The sequence below is a fragment of the Oncorhynchus mykiss genome, chromosome 17 (genome assembly GCF_013265735.2).
Source record: "Oncorhynchus mykiss isolate Arlee chromosome 17, USDA_OmykA_1.1, whole genome shotgun sequence".
Classification (NCBI taxonomy): domain Eukaryota; kingdom Metazoa; phylum Chordata; class Actinopteri; order Salmoniformes; family Salmonidae; genus Oncorhynchus; species Oncorhynchus mykiss.
This window is the reverse complement of record NC_048581.1, coordinates 6,369,691-6,389,487: the sequence shown is the minus strand read 5'-3', so window position 1 is coordinate 6,389,487 and position 19,797 is coordinate 6,369,691. Positions and strand designations below refer to the sequence as shown.

The 19,797-nt window shown below is 42.1% G+C and overlaps 2 protein-coding genes across 2 annotated transcripts; both read left to right on the top strand.

The window, feature by feature from the left end:
• The first annotated feature begins 2,028 nt into the window (after positions 1–2,028).
• Positions 2,029–6,085, top strand: LOC118940007 (piggyBac transposable element-derived protein 4-like). Its single transcript, XM_036947928.1, has 2 exons — positions 2,029–2,272; positions 3,894–6,085. Exons 1-2 carry the CDS (start codon positions 2,238–2,240, stop codon positions 5,647–5,649), a joined length of 1,791 nt encoding a protein of 596 aa, XP_036803823.1. The 5' UTR covers positions 2,029–2,237; the 3' UTR covers positions 5,650–6,085.
• A 6,500-nt stretch (positions 6,086–12,585) lies between these two features.
• LOC110515089 (zinc finger protein 436-like) lies at positions 12,586–17,135 on the top strand. Its single transcript, XM_036947960.1, has 4 exons — positions 12,586–13,093; positions 13,506–13,603; positions 13,739–13,916; positions 16,023–17,135. The coding sequence occupies exons 1-4, from the start codon at positions 12,850–12,852 to the stop codon at positions 16,487–16,489; spliced, it is 987 nt and encodes a 328-aa protein (XP_036803855.1). The 5' UTR covers positions 12,586–12,849; the 3' UTR covers positions 16,490–17,135.
• Positions 17,136–19,797: the final 2,662 nt, after the last annotated feature.

Here is a 19,797-nt window from a genome sequence, read left to right as displayed (position 1 = left end):
TCCAAGCACACCAAGACAGGCATGAAGAGGGCACAGACAAAACCTATTCCCCCTCAGGAGACTGAAAAGATATGTCATGGGTCCTCAGATCCTCAAAATGTTCTACAGCTGCACCATCGAGAGCATCCTGCAACAATGTCAATTATTTACATTTAATTTAACTTGTTTTGGCTGCAATCCTGATATCGGGATAAGTGTCATCAACAACCGCTGAATAGCAAAGCGCTACATACAATAAATATTACTATAAATATTTATATTCATGAAATCACAAGTGCAATATAGGAAAACACAGTTTAGCCTTTTGTTAATCCACCTGTTGTGTCAGATTTTGAAATTATGCTTTACAGCGAAAGCAATCCAAGCGTTTGTGTAAGTTTATCGATCGCACGATAATACATTAAGTACACTTAGCATCAGGAAGCTCGGTCACAAATCAGAAAAGCAATCAAATTAATAGTTTACCTTTGATCTTCGGATGTTTTCACTCACGAGACTCCCAGTTAGACAGCAAATGTTCTGTTTGTTCCATAAAGATGATTTTTATATCCAAAATACCTCCGCTTGTTTGTCGCGTTATGTTCAGAAATCCACAGGAAAGAGCGGTCAAGACAACGCAGACAAAAATTCTAAATAGTTTCCATAATGTCCACAGAAACATGTCAAACGTTTTTTTTATAATCAATCCTCAGGTTTTTAAAAAATATATAATTGATAATATATCCCCCGCAAATGTCTTTCACAGGAGGGGAAAACAATGGCTGTCGGATTCTGTTGGGCGAGCAAAACTCATGTGACCACTTGACGCGATGTTATCGTTCTGGCTCATTTTCCCAAATAAAAGCCTGAAACTATGTCTGAAGACTGTTGACACCTGGGGGACGTGATAGGAAAAGGAATCTGGTTCACATCCCTTTAAATCAGGCAAAGGCAGGCTATGGAACATGGAGTTTTCAAAATAGAAGCCACTTCCTGTTTTGATTTTCCCCAGGGTTTCTTCTGCAATATCAGTTCTGTTATACTCACAGACAATATTTTCACAGTTTTGGAAACGTTAGAGTATTTTCTATCCAATACTAATAATAATATGCATATAATAGCAACTGAGACGGAGGAGCTGGCCATTGACAATGGACACCATTTCATTCAAGCTACTCAATACTGCCCCTTGCAGCCATAGAAAGTTAAGGAAATCAGTCAATGTAAATGAATTAAATAGGCCCTAATCTATGGACTTCACAGTACTGGGCAGGGGCGCAGCCATCCACCCACTGGGGAGCTAGTCCCACCCACTGGGGAGCCAGGCCCAGGAAACGAAGCTGTCTGGGTGGCTGGTCTAAGACAATGTGGAGGACCTGGACTGGCGTGGTTATACGTGGTCAGTTGGATATACTGCCGAATTCTCAAACACGACATTGGAGGTGGCTTATAGTAGAGTACGATTTAAATCTCTGGTAACAGATCCAGTGGATATTCATGCACAGCAATGGCACACTCCTTTGAGCCATCTGTGGCATTGTGTAACAAAACTGCACATTTTAGTGGCCTTATATTGTCCCCAGCACAAGGTGCACCTGTGTAATGATCATGCTGTTTAATCGGCTTCTTGACATGCCACACCTGTCAGGCGGATGGATTATCTTGGCAAAGGGCTACAAAAAAATTTAAGCACAAAATGATTGAAATAAGCTTTTTATGGAAAAAGTGAACTTATGTATCTTACAACTATGAAGGTTGTATATGTTTAGAACCACCTGATGGATAGGAATCCATCGACGTCTGTGTCCCACAACTGTCTAGTTGTTTGTATTCTGACTTCTAATACAGAATTAATTAGTAAGTGAACATATTACCAGGAAGCTCTACAACATTTGTTGTAAAATCACACCAAGATTGTTTTAAATGATTAAATGTTTGAAAACTGGCCCCAGGTTGAGGGGATCTGATTTGGATTAAACCTCATAGCAAGGCAGTTTTATCATGTGGAGATTTAATTCTGTTCCCTCTTAAAATGAACACTGTCTTTGGCAGGAGGAAAACCGAACTTGGAGGAACCAGAGACGTCCGAACCAGCAAGACGACACCTCTGCTCCCAGATTGGAAAGAGTTTTACCAAGTTAGGAAGCCTGAACAGACATGAGGGGACCCACACTGGAGATGGGGAAAGTGACACAGAATTACTACAGGACGAAGACGAGTCACTGAGCGAACACAGCTTTGACTCCCAGACGGAAGATATGTTTCTACATGGCGAGGACATGGTTTTGGACTGGTACGTTCTTCTCATGATAATGCTGGGATTTGAAATTAATAATATCAAATATTATCCATTAGAGATGGATCCATTCAATTTTATTTGCAATATTAAAAAAATATAATCAGTAATGAAATGTGTAAAGTACGCTTGGCTATACATTGTGTGTGTGTGAATATATCTATATTATATAATCAATATATTATTTATATAATCAATATCAATAGGTTTTATATCAATGGAATGTAGTAGAATATAATCAATATCAATAGGTTTTATATCAATGGAATGTAGTAGAATATAATCAATATCAATAGGTTTTATATCAATGGAATGTAGTAGAATATAATCAATATCAATAGGTTTTATATCAATGGAATGTAGTAGAATATAATCAATATCAATAGGTTTTATATCAATGGAATGTAGTAGAATATAATCAATATCAATAGGTTTTATATCAATGGAATGTAGTAGAATGGAACAGCACACAGTCACCTCACCACAGTGACCGTGTTCCCTCTACTCCACACAGTCACCTCACCACAGTGACCGTGTTCCCTCTACTCCACACAATCACCTCACCACAGTGACCGTGTTCCCTCTACTCCATACAGTCACCTCACCACAGTGACCGTGTTCCCTCTACTCCATACAATCACCTCACCACAGTGACAGTGTTCCCTCTACTCCACACAATCACCTCACCACAGTGACCGTGTTCCCTCTACTCCACACAATCACCTCACCACAGTGACCATGTTCCCTCTACTCCATACAGTATACGGTCACTGTGGTGAGCTGAGTTTGCTGTTCCATTCTACTCCATTCCATTGTTATATAAATATCCATTGGGGGCTGGTGAGGGGAGGGCGGCCCACAACAATGGCCGGAGTGGAAGGGAACAGCTCTTCACCATAGTGATTGTGTTCCCTCTACTCTATATAATCACTTCACCATAGTGATTGTGTTCCCTCTACTCTATATAATCACTTCACCATAGTGATTGTGTTCCCTCTACTCTATATAATCACTTCACCATAGTGATTGTGTTCCCTCTACTCTATATAATCAGTTCACCATAGTGATTGTGTTCCCTCTACTCTATATAATCACCTCACCATAGTGATTGTGTTCCCTCTACTCTATATAATCACTTCACCATAGTGATTGTGTTCCCTCTACTCTATATAATCACCTCACCATAGTGATTGTTCCCTCTACTCTATATAATCACTTCACCATAGTGATTGTGTTCCCTCTACTCTATATAATCACTTCACCATAGTGATTGTGTTCCCTCTACTCTATATAATCACTTCACCATAGTGATTGTGTTCCCTCTACTCTATATAATCACTTCACCATAGTGATTGTGTTCCCTCTACTCTATATAATCACTTCACCATAGTGATTGTGTTCCCTCTACTCTATATAATCACCTCACCACAGTGACCGTGTTCCCTCTACTCTATATAATCACTTCACCATAGTGATTGTGTTCCCTCTACTCTATATAATCACTTCACCATAGTGATTGTGTTCCCTCTACTCTATATAATAGATATCTGTTTAATTGACGTGTTGATACCGGGCTCATCTGTAAAAGTATTCTTACTGATTGTTTTTTCTTACACAGTGCCAGGGACTCGGATGAACAATGGGAACCCCCAATGTCAAGGTGTCCATCCACCACTAATTCAGACGCTGAAGCTGGTTCATCCAGCCGGACCCCTGCTGCCTCCGGCTCCACACCTTCCCCCGCCCGGCCATCTAGAGGTGTGAAGAGGCCAGCCCAGAAGCGGAGGAGGGCTAGTGAACCGGCGACAACTACCACCGAGGCAGAGGACCGTTGGCACACTGTGCTAGAAGATGATGTGGAGCCACTTCCACCAACATTTAGACCGAAAAGGCAGCCAGGACCTCAGCTGGACATGACTGCAGAGTACAGCCCCCGTCATCTTTTCCAGATGTTTTTCTCCTTGTCCGTTCTTGATTCGCTGGTTTCTAACACCAACAAGTATGGGGCTAAGAAACAAGCAGGCAAGACAGAGGCATGGAAGCCCATTTCCATCCAAGACCTGTACTGTTACATCTCAATGGTTATTTACATGGGGTTGGTGAAGTTGAAAACCCTGAAGGACTACTGGAAAACGTCACCTCTCTACCAACTGCCTTTCCCCACCACTGTCATATCCTGTAAAAGGTTTCTGACTATCTCACGGGCGCTTCATATCAGTGACCCACAAGTTGACAAGGTCAATGACAAGAAGAGAGGCACAGCAAGCTTTGATAGGCTCTGCAAAATCAAACCTCTCTACTCCAGCATGGTTGAGGCCTGCAAGACCCATTTTCAGCCCAACCAGAACCTGTCCATAGATGAGAGGACGGTAGCCTCAAAGGCTAGAATTGGCCTCAAACAACATATGCCTAACAAGCTGTGTGGGTACAAACTCTTTGTTTTGGCCGATTCTGTGTGTGCCTACACTTGGAATGTGTTTGTTTGTGAGGGGGAAAGCAGTTTTGCGACCGGTAAGGGACTCAGTTATGATTCCGTTATGGAGTTGTTGGATTTTCAGCTGCTGGGGACGGGCTACAAACTGTTTATGGACAACTTCTACACAAGCCCTACCCTGTTCACAGACCTGAGGAAGCAGGATGTGTGGGCTTGTGGCACCATCCGTACCAACAGAGAGGGCTTTCCGAAAACCAAGGTGAACGACATGCCTAAGAGGGCAGAAAGGGGGACCATGCGATGGATTCGTAAACACGACCTGCTCTTTGTTAAGTGGATGGACACCAGAGAGGTGGTCATGTGCTCCAGTATCCACAAATCCTTCAGTGGCGATCACGTCAACAGGCGTGTGAAGGATGCCAATGGTGCATGGGCCACAAAAAGGGTCCCCATTCCTGCTGCTGTAAAGGACTACAACAAGAGCATGGGAGGTGTGGACAAGTCAGACGCTCTGATAGGCTACAACAATGGTCTTCACAAGACAATGAAATGGTACAGGACATTGTTCTATCACTTCATTGACATTGCTGTGATGAATGCATTCGTCCTTCATAAGGAAATGGCTCAGAGCTGTGGACAGACCTCCATGAAACCGCTAGCCTTCAGAGAGCTGCTCATCCAGGAGCTTGCTGGCTACAACATGTCCACTGCATCACATTATGTCCCTTCTACTCATGCCGCCAGTGGTGTTCACATTCCCAAATTCTTATCTGCAGGCATGAATGTGCCTCGGGGTAAAAAGGGCACAGTGGGGAGGCGTCGTTGTGTTCTGTGTCACAGGAAATGCGCTGTCGCCTGCACCGCTTGTTCTGTTACCCTCTGCTTTACACCAGAAAGAGACTGTTATGGGCCTTGGCATCAGCAGCAGGATATTGTGTAGAGGACTGAGGATCTTCCAAATACTGTCATTCTAAAGTGTGTCATTTGGATTATTATTTTTTCATTTTTTTTTGGGGGGGGGGGTGTTAGCATAGCATTTTTGTATGTTGTATATAGTTATTTGCTTGAAAATGTATCACTTTACCAATTTGGCCACTTGGGTACATTTGGGCAACTGGTGTGGGACACCCGGGTGACTTCATTCTAAATGTCATGTCGCTCGCTCATTCCTGACGTTACCAGTCTAAAACTTTACACACACACACACTGATGCCATCTAGTGGCCAAAATCGAAATAGCGCCTGTGCTGGAATAATACAGTATGGCCTTTCTCTTGCGTTTCAAAGATGATGTTACAAAAAAAAATGATTTTTTTGATCATCCTTGAGATGTTTCTACAACTTGATTGGGGTAAATTCAATTGATTGGACATGATTTGGAAAGAACACACCTGTCGATTTTAGGTCTCACAGTTGACAGTGCATGTCAGAGCAAAAACCAAGCCGTGAGGTCGAAAGAATTGTCCATAGAGCTCCGAGACAGGATTGTGTTGAGGCACAGATCTGGGGAAGGGTACCAAAACATTTCTACAGCAGTGAAGGGCCCTGAATTTGCCCCCTGCAGTAAAAGGGTAAAATGATCTGTTTAAGTCATTAGTAAAGGGCACATCGTTAAAGAATACAATTATATATTATTTTTTGTGGTCTATATCCTGTCAATCCTTTATTCCTTCATAAACAGAAAACATATGTACCTAAACACAACATGTGTTCAAGGGCCCCTTCACAACCTCTTGACCATTATATCTGGATAGCTGACAACTATTTTTAAAAGGGTAAAAATGATCTGTTCAGGTCATCAGTAAAGGAAGCATAGTTAAAGAGTACAATGAACCTTTCAAAGAGGATGTTATCCAACCCTACTCCATGTGTTGCCACTATCATGTATCCTACCATGACTATATCCAACCCTACTCCATGTGTTGTCACTATCATGTATCCTACAGTCGTGGCCAAAAGTTTTGAGAATGACACAAATATTAATTTCCGCAAAGTTTGCTGCGTCAGTGTCTTTAGATATTTTTGTCAGATGTTACTATGGAATTCTGAAGAATAATTACAAGCATTACATAAGTGTCAAAGGCTTTCAGTGACAATTACATGAAGTTGATGCAAAGAGTCGATATTTGCAGTGTTGACTCTTCTTTTTCAAGACCTCTGCAATCCACTGATGGCTGTCAATTAACTTCTGGGCCACATCCTGACTGATGGCAGCCCATTTTTAACCCTAACCCTAACCCTAACCCTGGCATGCTGTCAATTAACTTCTGGGCCACATCCTGACTGATGGCAGCCCATTTTTAACCCTAACCCTAACCCTAACCCTGGCATGCTGTCAATTAACTTCTGGGCCACATCCTGACTGATGGCAGCCCATTTTTGCATACTCAATGTTTGGAGTTTGTCAGAATTTGGGTTTTTGTTTGTACAAAAACCAGCCTCTTGAGGATTGACCACAAGTTCTCAATGGGATTAAGGTCTGGGGAGTTTCCTGGCCATGGACCCAAAATATTGATGTTTTGTTACCCAAACCACTTGTTATCACTTTTGCCTTATGGCAAGGTGCTCCACCATGCTGGAAAAGGCATTGTTCGTCACCAAACTGTTCCTGGATGGTTGGGAGAAGATGGTCGCGGAGGATGTGTTGGTACCATTCTTTATTCATGGCTGTGTCCTGAGGCAAAATTGTGAGTGAGCCCACTCCCTTGGCTGAGAAGCAACCCCACACATGAATGGTCTCAGGATGCTTTACTGTTGGCATGACACAGGACTGATGGTAGCGCTCACCTGGTCTTCTCCGGACAAGCTTTTTTCCCCGATGCCCCAAACAACCGGAAAGGGGATACATCAAAGAAAATGATTTAACCCCAGTCCTCAGCAGTCCAATCCCTGTACCTTTTGCAAAATATCAGTCTGTCCCTGATGTTTTTCCTGGAGAGAAGTGGCTTCTTTGCTGCCCTTCTTGACACCAGGCCATCCACCAAAAGTCTTTGCCTCACTGTGCATGCAGATGCACTCACACCTGCCTGCTGCCCTCACACCTGCCTGCTGCCATTCGTAAGCAAGCTCTGTACTGGTGGTGCCCCGATCCCGCAGCTGAATCAACTTTAGGAGACGGTCCTGGTGCTTGCTGGACTTTCTTGGGCACCCTGAAGCCTTCTTCACAACAATTGAACCGCTCTCCTTGAAGTTCTTGAAGATCTGATAAAAGGTTGATTTAGGTGCAATCTTACTGGCAGCAATATCCTTGCCCGTGAAGCCTTTGTTGTGCAAAGCAATGATGACGGCACGTGTTTCCTTGCAGGTAACCATGGTTGGACAGAGGAAGAACAATGATTCCAAGCACCACCCTCCTTTTGAAGCTTCCAGTCTGTTATTCGAACTCAATCAGTATGACCGAGTGATTGCCAGCCTTGTCCTCGTCAACACTCACATCTGTGTTAACCTCTCTGGGATATTCGGGACGGTAGCGTCCCACCTCATCAACAGCCAGCGAAAGTGCAGGGCACCAAATTCAAAACAACAGAAATCTCATAATTAAGATTCCCCAAGCATACAAGTATTTTACACCATTTTAAAGATAAACTTCTCGCTAATCCAGCCACAGTGTCTCATTTCAAAAAGGCTTTATGGCGAAAGCATCACAAACGATTATGTTAGGTCAGAGCCAAGTCACAGAAAAACTTAGCCATTTTTCCAGCCAAAGAGAGTAGTCACAAAAAGCCGAAATAGAGATCAAATGAATCACTAACCTTTGATGATCTTCATCAGATGACACTCATAGGACTTCATGTTACACAATACATATATGTTTTGTTTGATAAAGTTCATATTTATATAAAAAAATCTGAGTTTACATTGGCGCGTTATGTTCAGTAGTTCCAAAACATCCGGTGATTTTGCAGAGCCACATCAATTTACAGAAATACTCATCATAAATGTTGATGAAAATACAAGTGTTATACATGGAACTTTAGATAAACTTCTCAATTGCAACCACTGTGTCAGATTTCAAAAAAGCTTTACACCATGCAATAATCTGAGTACGGCCCTCAGACAACAAAACAGCCAAACAGATATCCGCCATGTTGTGCAGTCAACAGAAGTCAGAAATAGCATTAGAAATATTCACTTACGTTTGATGATCTTCATCAGAATGCACTCCCAGGAATCCCAGTTCCACAATAAATGTTTGATTTGTTCGATAAAGTCCCTCATTTATGTCCAAATACCTCCTATTTGGTCGAACGTTTAGTACACAATCCAAAATCGCGACAGCAAGTCCATGTGAAAGTTCAGACGAAAAGTTCCATTACAGTTCGTAGAAACATGTCAAATGAAGTATAGAATCTTTAGGATGTTTTTATCATAAATCTTCAATAATGTTCCAACCGGAGAATTCCTTTGTCTGTAGAAATGCAATGGAACGCAAGCTAACACTCACGTGAACGCGCGTCACAAGCTCTTGGCACTCTGCCAGACACCTGGCTCAAACAGCCCTTAAGAGCCCCCACTTCACAGTAGAAGCATCAAACAAGGTTCTAAAGACTGTTGACATCTAGTGGAAGCTTAGGAAGTGCAAGATGACCCCATAGACACTGTGTCTTCGACAGGGAATGAGTTGAAAAACTTCAAACCTCAGATTTCCCACTTCCTGGTTGAATTTTTTCTCAGGTTTTTGCCTGAGAACTGTTATGCTCACAGACATCATTCAAACAGTTTTAGAAACTTCAGAGTGTTTTCTATCCAAATCTACTAATAATATGCAAATATTAGCAACTAGGCCAGAGTAGCAGGCAGTTTACTCTGGGCACCTTATTCATCCAAGCTACTCAATACTGCCCACCAGTCCCAAAGAAGTTAACGAGAGAATCACTGACATGATGTAAGCTGGTCCTTTTATGGCAGGGCTGAAATGCAGGGGAAATCTTTTTGGGGGATTCTGTTCATTTCCATGGCAAAGAGGGACTTTGCAATTAATTGCAATTCATCTGATCACTCTTCATAACATTCTGGAGTATATGCAAATTGCCGTCATACAAACTGAGGCAGCAGACTTTGAAAACTAATATTTGTGTCATTCTCAAAACTTTTGGCCACGACTGTACAATAAACTATATTGTCTTGTCTTTAGTATCATTAAAGGGGAAGACTGTTATTTTATCAAATCAATTCTCTGTAGTTATTATTACGTGATTAAACAAATCATGTACATTTAACTAACTAGGAAGTCGGGGCACCACGGAAAATGTTCAGATTACAAAGTTATAATTTTCCTGAATCTAACTCTTGTGGTGTGGTCACGTGGTCTGAAAGGTCCATCTCTCTCTCTCTGGAGATTGGTCCACGTCGGTCAGTGTTGTCGTACTAGATTTGCTACCTTTCCAGCTGCTGTCTGTTAGGCTGTCACCGAGGACTCACTTCTTCTTGAGTGATCAATATTTCAGAGTTCAAAACATTTCACGTGTAGAGCAAAAGCTCCCACGTTTCCTGGCCTGTATGGTTGAGAACAAGTCCTCCCGTTATTTGGAACGTAAGTGACTTTTCGTTATGTAGATAATTAACTATCCGCAACCACAGCTCATGCTGGGGTTTGCTTAGTCCGATGTGAATTGGGTCACGGGGGCTCTTATAGAAATATGGAAAAGGAGTTGGTTCATCATTTTTTAAATATACCTTATAACTGGAACCTCCATCAGACGCTAGCCAGCAAACTAGCTACTAGTCATTGTTAGCCACTGCTAGCGGTCTTCACCTTTAGCTCAGACACCTGCCAGTCTGCACAGCGCGATATCAAACCAGAGGATATCGGACTGCTTTTCTCTACCACATCACCGGGATTCCTGACGCATGCTCTGGACCATTACACCAGATCATTGCTGCTAGCTTGCTGCAACCGAGTGGCTATTGTGGCTAACGCCTCTGTCCCGAAGCCTGCACCAGTTAGCCTTGAGCTAGGCGCATCTCCCGGCTAGCCGACGAAGTAATAACAGCTAATTCTTGGGCTAGACTACCTCTTTTTCCAATTGGTCTGGACCCTTTATTGTCAACACGGAGCCCCGCCGATCCATCACGACTGTTCTGCCGACGCAATCGTCCTATGTGGTTTCAACAGGCTTTTCCGTTGTGATATCGCCGAAGACCCATCTGCTAGCCCCGGCCCGCTAGCTTTCTGAACGCCGTGTCTCCCGCTTGCCTAGCGTAGTAGCGACTACTGAACGGCTCCCTGACTCACCTATTGCTGCTCATTGGACCCTATGATCACTCGGCTACACAGCTGATGCCTGCTGGACTGTTCATTAACACTGTACCTCATTTAGTTTACCTCTCGGCCCCAGCCTCGAACTCAGGTCCTGCGTGTACCTAACTGACCCCCTCTGCCCATTCATCGCCATTTACCCGTTGATGTTTTAGCTGATCAACACCTTTGATTGCTTTAGGCCTCTCTCTAATATCAATATGCTTTGTCTACTACTGTTTCGGTTAGTTCTTATTGTTTTATTTCACTGTAGAGCCCCCAGTCCCGCTCAACATGCCTTAGATAGCTATTTTGTCCCACCCCACACATGGGGAGACCTCACCTGGGTTAACTGGTGCCTCCAGAGACACAACCTCTCTCATCGTCACTCAATGCCTAGGTTTACCTCCACTGTACTCACATCCTACCATACCCTTGTCTGTACATTATGCCCTGAATCTATTCTACCACGCCCAGAAACCTGCTCCTTTTATTCTCTGTTCCTAAGTGTAACGGATGTGAAACGGCTAGCTTAGTTAGCGTGGGCGCTAAATAGCGTTTCAATCAGTGACGTCACTTGCTCTGAGACCTTGAAGTAGTAGTTCCCCTTGCTCTGCAAGGGCCGCGGCTTTTGTGGAGCGATGGGTAACGATGCTTCGAGGGTGACTGTTGATGTGTGCAGAAGGTCCCTGGTTCGCGCCCGGGTATGGGCGAGGGGACGGTTTAAATTATACTGTTACATAAGGCACTAGACGACCAGTTCTTATAGCCTTTAGCCGTACACTCAAGGTCCTAAACGATATCATAACCGCCATAACAGCAATCGATAAGAGACAGTACTGTGCAGCAGTCTTCATCGACCTGGCCAAGGCTTTTGACTCTGTCAATCACCGCATTCTTATCAGCAAACTCAATGGTCCTGGTAATCCATCTGGCCCCACGGCCTTGTGAATGTTGACCTGTTTAAGGTGTTACTCAATGGTCCTGGTAATCTGTCTGGCCCCACGGCCTTGTGAATGTTGACCTGTTTAAGGTGTTACTCATGCTATGGAGAACCGACGTGTTGCTTGCCTCGAAGTGAGCATAGAAGTGATTTAGCTCGTCTGGTAGGCTCGTGTCACTGGGCAGCTCGCGGCTGTGCTTCCCTTTTGTAGTCTGTAATAGTATGCAAGCCCTGCCACATAAGACAAGTGTCAGAGCTGGTGTAGTACAATTTAATTTTAGCCCTGTATTGGCAACTCCAACCCAGGAGGAGCCCATGCCAAAGTCTCATCACCCAGTGCTACAGGCGTCGCCACAGAGAGTGGGTGGACTACTGAGGAACTGGTCACCGCTTTCCACCAGGGTCTGTCTAACTCCATAGAGGATGAACTGTATATATTGCTACAGGCGTCACCACAGAGAGTGGGTGGACTACTGAGGCTCTGGTCACCGCTTTCCACCAGGGTCTGTCTAACTCCATGGAGGATGAACTGTATTAAAGTATTGGCAGTAAGAAGTATGAGAAAACATAACATCTTGTTCTTTTTAAATTACTTCTTATGACATTGCTTGCCAGAATAAACATCGTAAGGGAGATTTTTCTCCAGTCTGCGTTACCCACTCCAGTCAGCAGATGGCGATGTGCGTCTTTCAGGATAATGCTTCTTGTGTGACGTATAATCTAGTGGACGAGATGGGCAGCTTCTTCACCAGCAACAACATGCTGATTTAACCACGCGGTAGCTTGCTAGTTAACATAAAACCGAAACATTGAAGCTTTTTAGACCAATCTTGTGTATATTACTCTTAGTGTTTAGAACAAAAATGTGTTTACGTTTTTACTAGTTAATTTAAACGTAATTTGCTTGTTAAATTTGCAAATGTGTTAAATTGATACTGCACTAAGCTAATCGTCCGGATCATGAGGTCACTAACCTCGACGGAGAAAGAAGCTGTGATGAAAGGAGAGGAAGAAGCTTTCAGAATGAAAAAGGAGGAAGAGGATGATATTACAGTGAAAGAGGTTGTCAAAAAGGAGGAAGATGCCATAACATTGGAAGAACATTTTAGAGTAAAAGAGGAAGAGGAGGCTATCTCAATAAAAGAGAAGAAGGAAGACGTTTTGGGAGTGAAAAAGGAGGAGACTGAATATCAGATTAAGACCAGTGAGTACTGACTTACAAACAATAATTAATAACGGGCACAAAGTAGGCATTTGTTGAACCACCGTGGGGTTTTTAAGGGGCATTCTACTGACGTTCTACACTTGAATATGTTGTTCAGTACTGTAGGAATTGTTAAAGGTGCAATCCGCCATTGGTACATATATTTTTGGGACTTTTAAATTAGATTTATTTAATGTGGTCTATATTAAAGTGCACCTCATCTAATATAACAGGCTTTTAAAATTCAATATTGGTGCATATTTTCTACTTAAATATCAAAGGGATGCAACAGGCACCCATTTCATGGAACAACCCTTTAACATTTGTATCACAAACAATATTTTATAAAATCATGATGTTAGACATATTCATGCCTTTTTGTAAGACTCTGTTGCTGTTCTCATTCACGCAGGAGAGATACATTACTATTATGGATCCCCTGGGGAGCCTCAACAACATCCTGATGCTGACGAGGCAGAGAAGAGTCTCTCCAGATCAGAACACCAGATGGTACAGCTTGGTCTGGTCTAGCATACAGCTTGCTCTATCGGGGTCTGGGCTGGGTTTCTGTACAACACTTTATGACAACAGTGACGACAGCATCCATAATGATATGTGTCTGTGTCCCCTCTTTATGGTTACCAGGACAATGCTAGCCCTTCCTCCCTCCTGGAGTCCCCGTGTCGTGCCTCTCCTGTTAGCACCTTACTGCTGGGTATGAAGAGGTTGTCTGTGCTGCTGGTGGACTGCAGGAAAACAACGGGGCTGAGTGGAACTGTGAGAGGAGGAGAAGAGAAGAAAAGATCAGATTTGACACATCAAAGTAAGTAGTTTAGTTTGAACAAATACAATCGATCTGCCCACTGGTATCTGTTACCAGGACAACCAGCAGAGTTCTGTTAGTTGACTGGAAGATAGACTGGTGGATATGGATGTTATGAATATCATAACACTGAAAAAGGATTCTGCCAATGAACAGAGAGAAACCAATTGACCATATAAAACCTTGATGAAAGTTAGCTTTAGAGAGAACGTTTCAAGATGATCCAATGTAAGGTGCTTGTTTTACAAAAACATTTTCTCAAAACATTATGGATGTTACATTGCCTGTCCCAGTCAACCCCCCTATCTTTACAAGACTGTAGGACAGGCAAGAACAATTCAAGACACTTCAATGTGGTCTGCTTCATTAACATCTGATATACAGAACTTGTTAAAAATGTCAAATATATATATTTTTTAAAACAAGCTCTGTAAACCTTTTCTAAAAGCCATGAAATATGATTGAATGAAAAGCATTTTTTGTGAGACTTGGCCTCCGTCTCTGTAATGGACAAAATTCATTCATTTGTTCATGTGTAACTAACGTTAGTGTGCCAGTTTAGCCTCCATTGTCACTGTCCCCATACTGTGCTCAAACTAGTGATACTCTGCTTCTCATCTCATCACATGTGACCGCTCTCCTTGACAATGAACCGATGGAGCTATAGAAAAGGTACCAGTTGGACAGCTCCATCTGTGACGTTTCAAGCTAGCTGTGGAGTGAGCATGTTCAGGCTGACTTTCCCACGGAATCGACCATATATGAACGCTGCCCTGCGTCTCCACCATTACATAATTAATGAAGCTGGTTGAGAGAATGCCAAGAGTGTGCAAAGCTGTCATCAAGGCAAAGGGTGGCTACTTTGAAGAATCTCAAATGTAAAATATATTTTGATTTGTTTATCACTTTTTTTTGGTTACTACATGATTCCATTTGTGTTATTTCATAGTTTTGATGTCTTCACTATTATTCTACAATGTAGAAAATTGTAAAAAATAAAAACCCTTGAATGAGTAGGTGAGTCTAAACTTGTGACTGGTGCTATATATATACAGTATATCACAAAAGTGAGTACACCCCTCACATTTTTGTAAATATTTGAGTATATCTTTTCATGTGACAACACTGAAGAAATGACACTTTGCTACAATGTAAAGTGTACAGCTTGTATAACAGTGTAAATTTGCTGTCCCCTCAAAATAACTCCACACACAGCCATTAATGTCTAAACCACTGGCAACAAAAGTGAGTACACCCCTAAGTGAACAGCTCCAGTGGATATTCCTGCAGTCAGCATTGCCAATTGCACACTCCCTTAAAACTTGAGACATCTGTGGCATTGTGTTGTGTGACAAAACACATTTAGTGGCTTTTTATTGTCCCCAGCACAAGGTGCACCTGAGTAATGATAATGCTGTTTAATCAGTTTCTTGATATGCCACACCTGTCAGGTGGATAGATTTTCTTGGCAAAGGAGAAATGTTCACTAACAGGGATGTAAACAAATTTGTGCACCAAATTTGAGAGAAATAATCTTTTCACTTAAATATTTATATTTTTTGGAACATCTACCCAAATTATCGTGACATTAATGGTAGTCAAAATATTAAATATGTGTGAATAAAAAAAATTAAAAGCCATTGTGTCGACCCTATTGACAACGGGAGATGTTACTGATGCGCTTTGTGCCTGTCTCCAAGTTTTGGACTTTACTAATTTTCAGTTTAAGGAAGTGTGTAGGTCACATTCATTATCATACAGCTATGAAGGTTATATATTTATAACCACCTGCTCGATAGGAATCCAGCGATGTCTGTCTTGAGTGTCATAGAACTGTCTAGTTGTTTGTGTTCTGACTTCTAAAACAGAGATAATAATAATAATAATAGATAATGTAAACATATCAGTAATTACCAGGACGCTTTAGGGTTAGGGCATAATTTGATTTAAAAATAACACCAAGATTGTTTTTGAATTATGAAATGTTTGAAAGCTGACCTCAGGACATTGAGGGATCTGATTTGGATTAAACCTCATAGCAAGGCAGTTTTTATCATGTAGAGATTTCATTCAGGTCTCTCTTTAAATTAACACTGTTTATTGCAGGAGGAAAACCAAACTTGGAGAAACCAGAAACGTCCAAACCAGCAAGACAACACCTCTGCTCCCACTGTGGAAAGAGTTTTAACCAGTTCGTTAGCATGAGAAGACATGAGAGAATACACACAGGGGAGAAGCCACACCATTGCACACAGTGTGGAAAGAGTTTTAACCAGTTAGGAAACATGAAATCTCACGAACGAATACACACAGGGGAGAAGCCTTTCCATTGCTCCCAGTGTGGAAAGAGTTTTGGAGAGTCAGGAAACCTGAATGCTCACGAGCGAATGCACACAGGGGAGAAGCCTTACCACTGCTCCCACTGCGGAAAGCGTTTTAACCATTCAGGAAAGCTGAAAGAACACATGAGACTGCACAAAGAGGAGAACCCTTACAAATGCTCAGACTGTGGGAAGACATATTACTCATCATGGTCACTTAAACGTCATGTGAGAATCCACACGGGAGAATAATTACTTCTCTTAGGTTTTTCACATCACGTTGACTTAAAATTCATCAGAGAACATACACAGTGGTCCCGTTGTCTTATATTGTTGACTGAGAATGTGTTTACCTGTTTATACCAGATGAAATTGAATTGTACAAAGTATACTTAAACATATATTTGTGTGTTTTTATTAGAAAACATGAATTGAGTATGTAAGTTTGAATAGAGAGTTGTATATTATTTTTTAAACTCTTTGTGTGTGTTTATCTGGGTGTGTCATTCCTCCAGCACTACAGATAATCAAGTGATATTTGGATGTGATGCATTAGTTCCATTGTTGACATTTGCATTGTTGGCCCACTGATGATTTAATGAAATGAAAATGTTCAGACTCTGTAATGGAAAATGTTAATTGTTTGTGTGTCCACATAACTGAGTATGTGACTAACCTTGTGAAACTGTCCTATTATAATCTCCTGTTCTTGGGAGTATCATTCTGTGTTGCAAACCAGCTGCACCTGCATCCTTGTATGAATAAAGTCCCGCCCAGGAACAGGAAACTATAAAGATATGTGCTCATCACCCAATGCTTCAGGAATTCAGACTGTCTACACTGCGCTGTGTAACTCTGTTATTCTCTCTGAGCTCAGAAATAAAGAATCTTGGTTTGACTTGGACTACAGCAGATCCTTAGTTTATAATATCCACCACAACTCTCCCACAGATTGCTGTGTATTATTGTCTCAATGAAGAGTTTCTCTTTCGACTTTCCTGGGGGCATTTACATTTACAAGCCTCCCACTGGTTGAATAAACATTGTTTCCACGTCATTTCAACAAAACAAATCCATGTGATGGTGTCAGATCAGTGTCACCCAACCAGCAACCGATATCCAATGACTGGTGACATTTTGTGTTTCACCCAACTGGGAACCTAAATCCAATGACAGGTAACATTTTGTGTTGATTTCATGTTGAATTCACTTTAGTTGAGGACTCAAAGAAATGTAAATAGAAACTAGATGTTGAACTGACGTCTGTGCCCAGTGGGCTGGTTTGAATAAGCAGCAGGTGTTGGATCGATATCCACCTTAGTAGCTAAGTTTCCATGTCATTTGAGACAGATTTTCATGTGAATATTCTCAAATCTGCATAAAACAATATATACATTTTCCCACCAGAAATGTTTCTATCAAACAGATTTATTGTGGATTAAAGGCTTTGCGTGACAAATAAATAACTTTTGCTGTTAAATTCTATCGCATTTTCAACTCTTCTCATTATATAGAAAACGTGCTCTGTAGCCAACAGCTCACAGATACAGTGCAGGTACATGATTACATGATGAGATTATTATTATTATTATTATTGGTACGTAGTGCACAAAAAAATAACGTTTGCTGTTAAATTCCCGAATGTACTGAATGAAAAATACAAGTTAAATTGGTTTCCATCACATTTTCAACTCTACTGATGGTTTTATAAAACTGCTGCGTTATATAGAAAACGTGCTCTTGTCTACAGTAGTCAGCACTGTAGTCAGCAGCTCACAGATACAGTGTTGGTAGGCTACCTACATGATGAGATTATTATTGATGAGAGAGATATTATTTGTCAAATGGCAACCAAGCATCAATCATCATGTCATCCGAATAAGACCATCAAAATGTATTGGTAAGGAGCATCAAGCTCATCACATGCAGTTTCACCACCCTGTGAAGTTCATAACTTATTTAATCTGTAGCCTAATAAACTGCATGGGTTCCCAAGTCATAGTGGGAGGACCACACAACATATCATCATGTGACTCCAAGTTAACTCAGATAAGATGGTTATTATGGTTTTAGTCTGGTTTTAGACCCCATCATAGCACTGAGACTGCACTTGTGAAGGTGGTAAATGACCTTTTAATGGCGTCAGACCGAGGCTCTGCATCTGTCCTCGTGCTCCGAGACCTTAGTGCTGCTTTTGATACCATCGATCACCACATTCTTTTGGAGAGATTGGAAACCCAAATTGGTCTGCACGGACAAGTTCTGGCCTGGTTTAGATCTTATCTGTCGGAAAGATATCAGTTTGTCTCTGTGAATGGTTTGTCCTCTGACAAATCAACTGTAAATGTTGGTGTTCGTCAAGGTTCCGTTTTAGGACAACTATTGTTTTCACTATATATTTTACCTCTTGGAGATGTCATTCGAAAACATAATGTTAACTTTCACTGCTATGCGGATGACACACAGCTGTACATTTCAATGAAACATGGTGAAGCCCCAAAATTGCCCTCGCAAGAAGTCTGTGTTTCAGACATAAGGAAGTGGATGGCTGCAAACTTTCTACTTTTAAACTCGGACAAAACAGAGATGCTTGTTCTAGGTGCGAAAAAGCAAAGAGATCTTCTGTTGAATCTGACAATTAATCTTGATGGTTGTACAGTCGTCTCAAATAAAACTGTGAAGGACCTCGGCGTTACTCTGGACCCTGATCTCTCTTTTGACGAACATATCAAGACTGTTTCAAGGACAGCTTTTTTCCATCTACGTAACATTGCAAAAATCCGAAACTTTCTGTCCAAACCTGATGCAGAAAAATTAATCCATGCTTTTGTTACTTCTAGGTTAGACTACTGCAATGCTCTACTTTCCGGCTACCCGGATAAAGCACTAAATAAACTTCAGTTAGTGCTAAATACGGCTGCTAGAATCCTGACTAGAACCAAAGAATTTGATCATATTACTCCAGTGCTAGCCTCTCTACACTGGCTTCCTGTCAAGGGCTGATTTCAAAGTTTTACTGCTAACCTACAAAGCATTACATGGGCTTGCTCCTATCTTTCTTTCTGATTTGGTCCTGCTGTACATACCTACACGTACGCTTCGGTCACAAGACGCAGGCCTCCTATTTGTCCCTAGAATTTCTAAGCAAACACCTGGAGGCAGGGCTTTCTACAATAGAGCTCCATTTCTATGGAATGGTCTGCCTACCCATGTGAGAGACGCAGACTCGGTCTCAACCTTTAAGTCTTTACTGAAGACTCATCTCTTCAGTGGGTCATATGATTAAGTGTAGTCTGGCCCAGGAGTGTGAAGGTGAACGAAAAGGCTCTGGAGCAACGCACCGCCCTTGCTGTCTCTGCCTGGCCGGTTCCCCTGTCCCCACTGGGATTCTCTGCCTCTAACCCTATTACAGGGGCTGAGTCACTGGCTTACTGGGGCTCTCTCATACCGTCCCTGGGAGGGGTGCGTCACCTGAGTGGGTTGAGTCACTGATGTGGTCGTCCTGTCTGGGTGTCGTCCTTGGCTGTGCTTAGGCAAAGTGGGTGGGGTTATATCCTTCC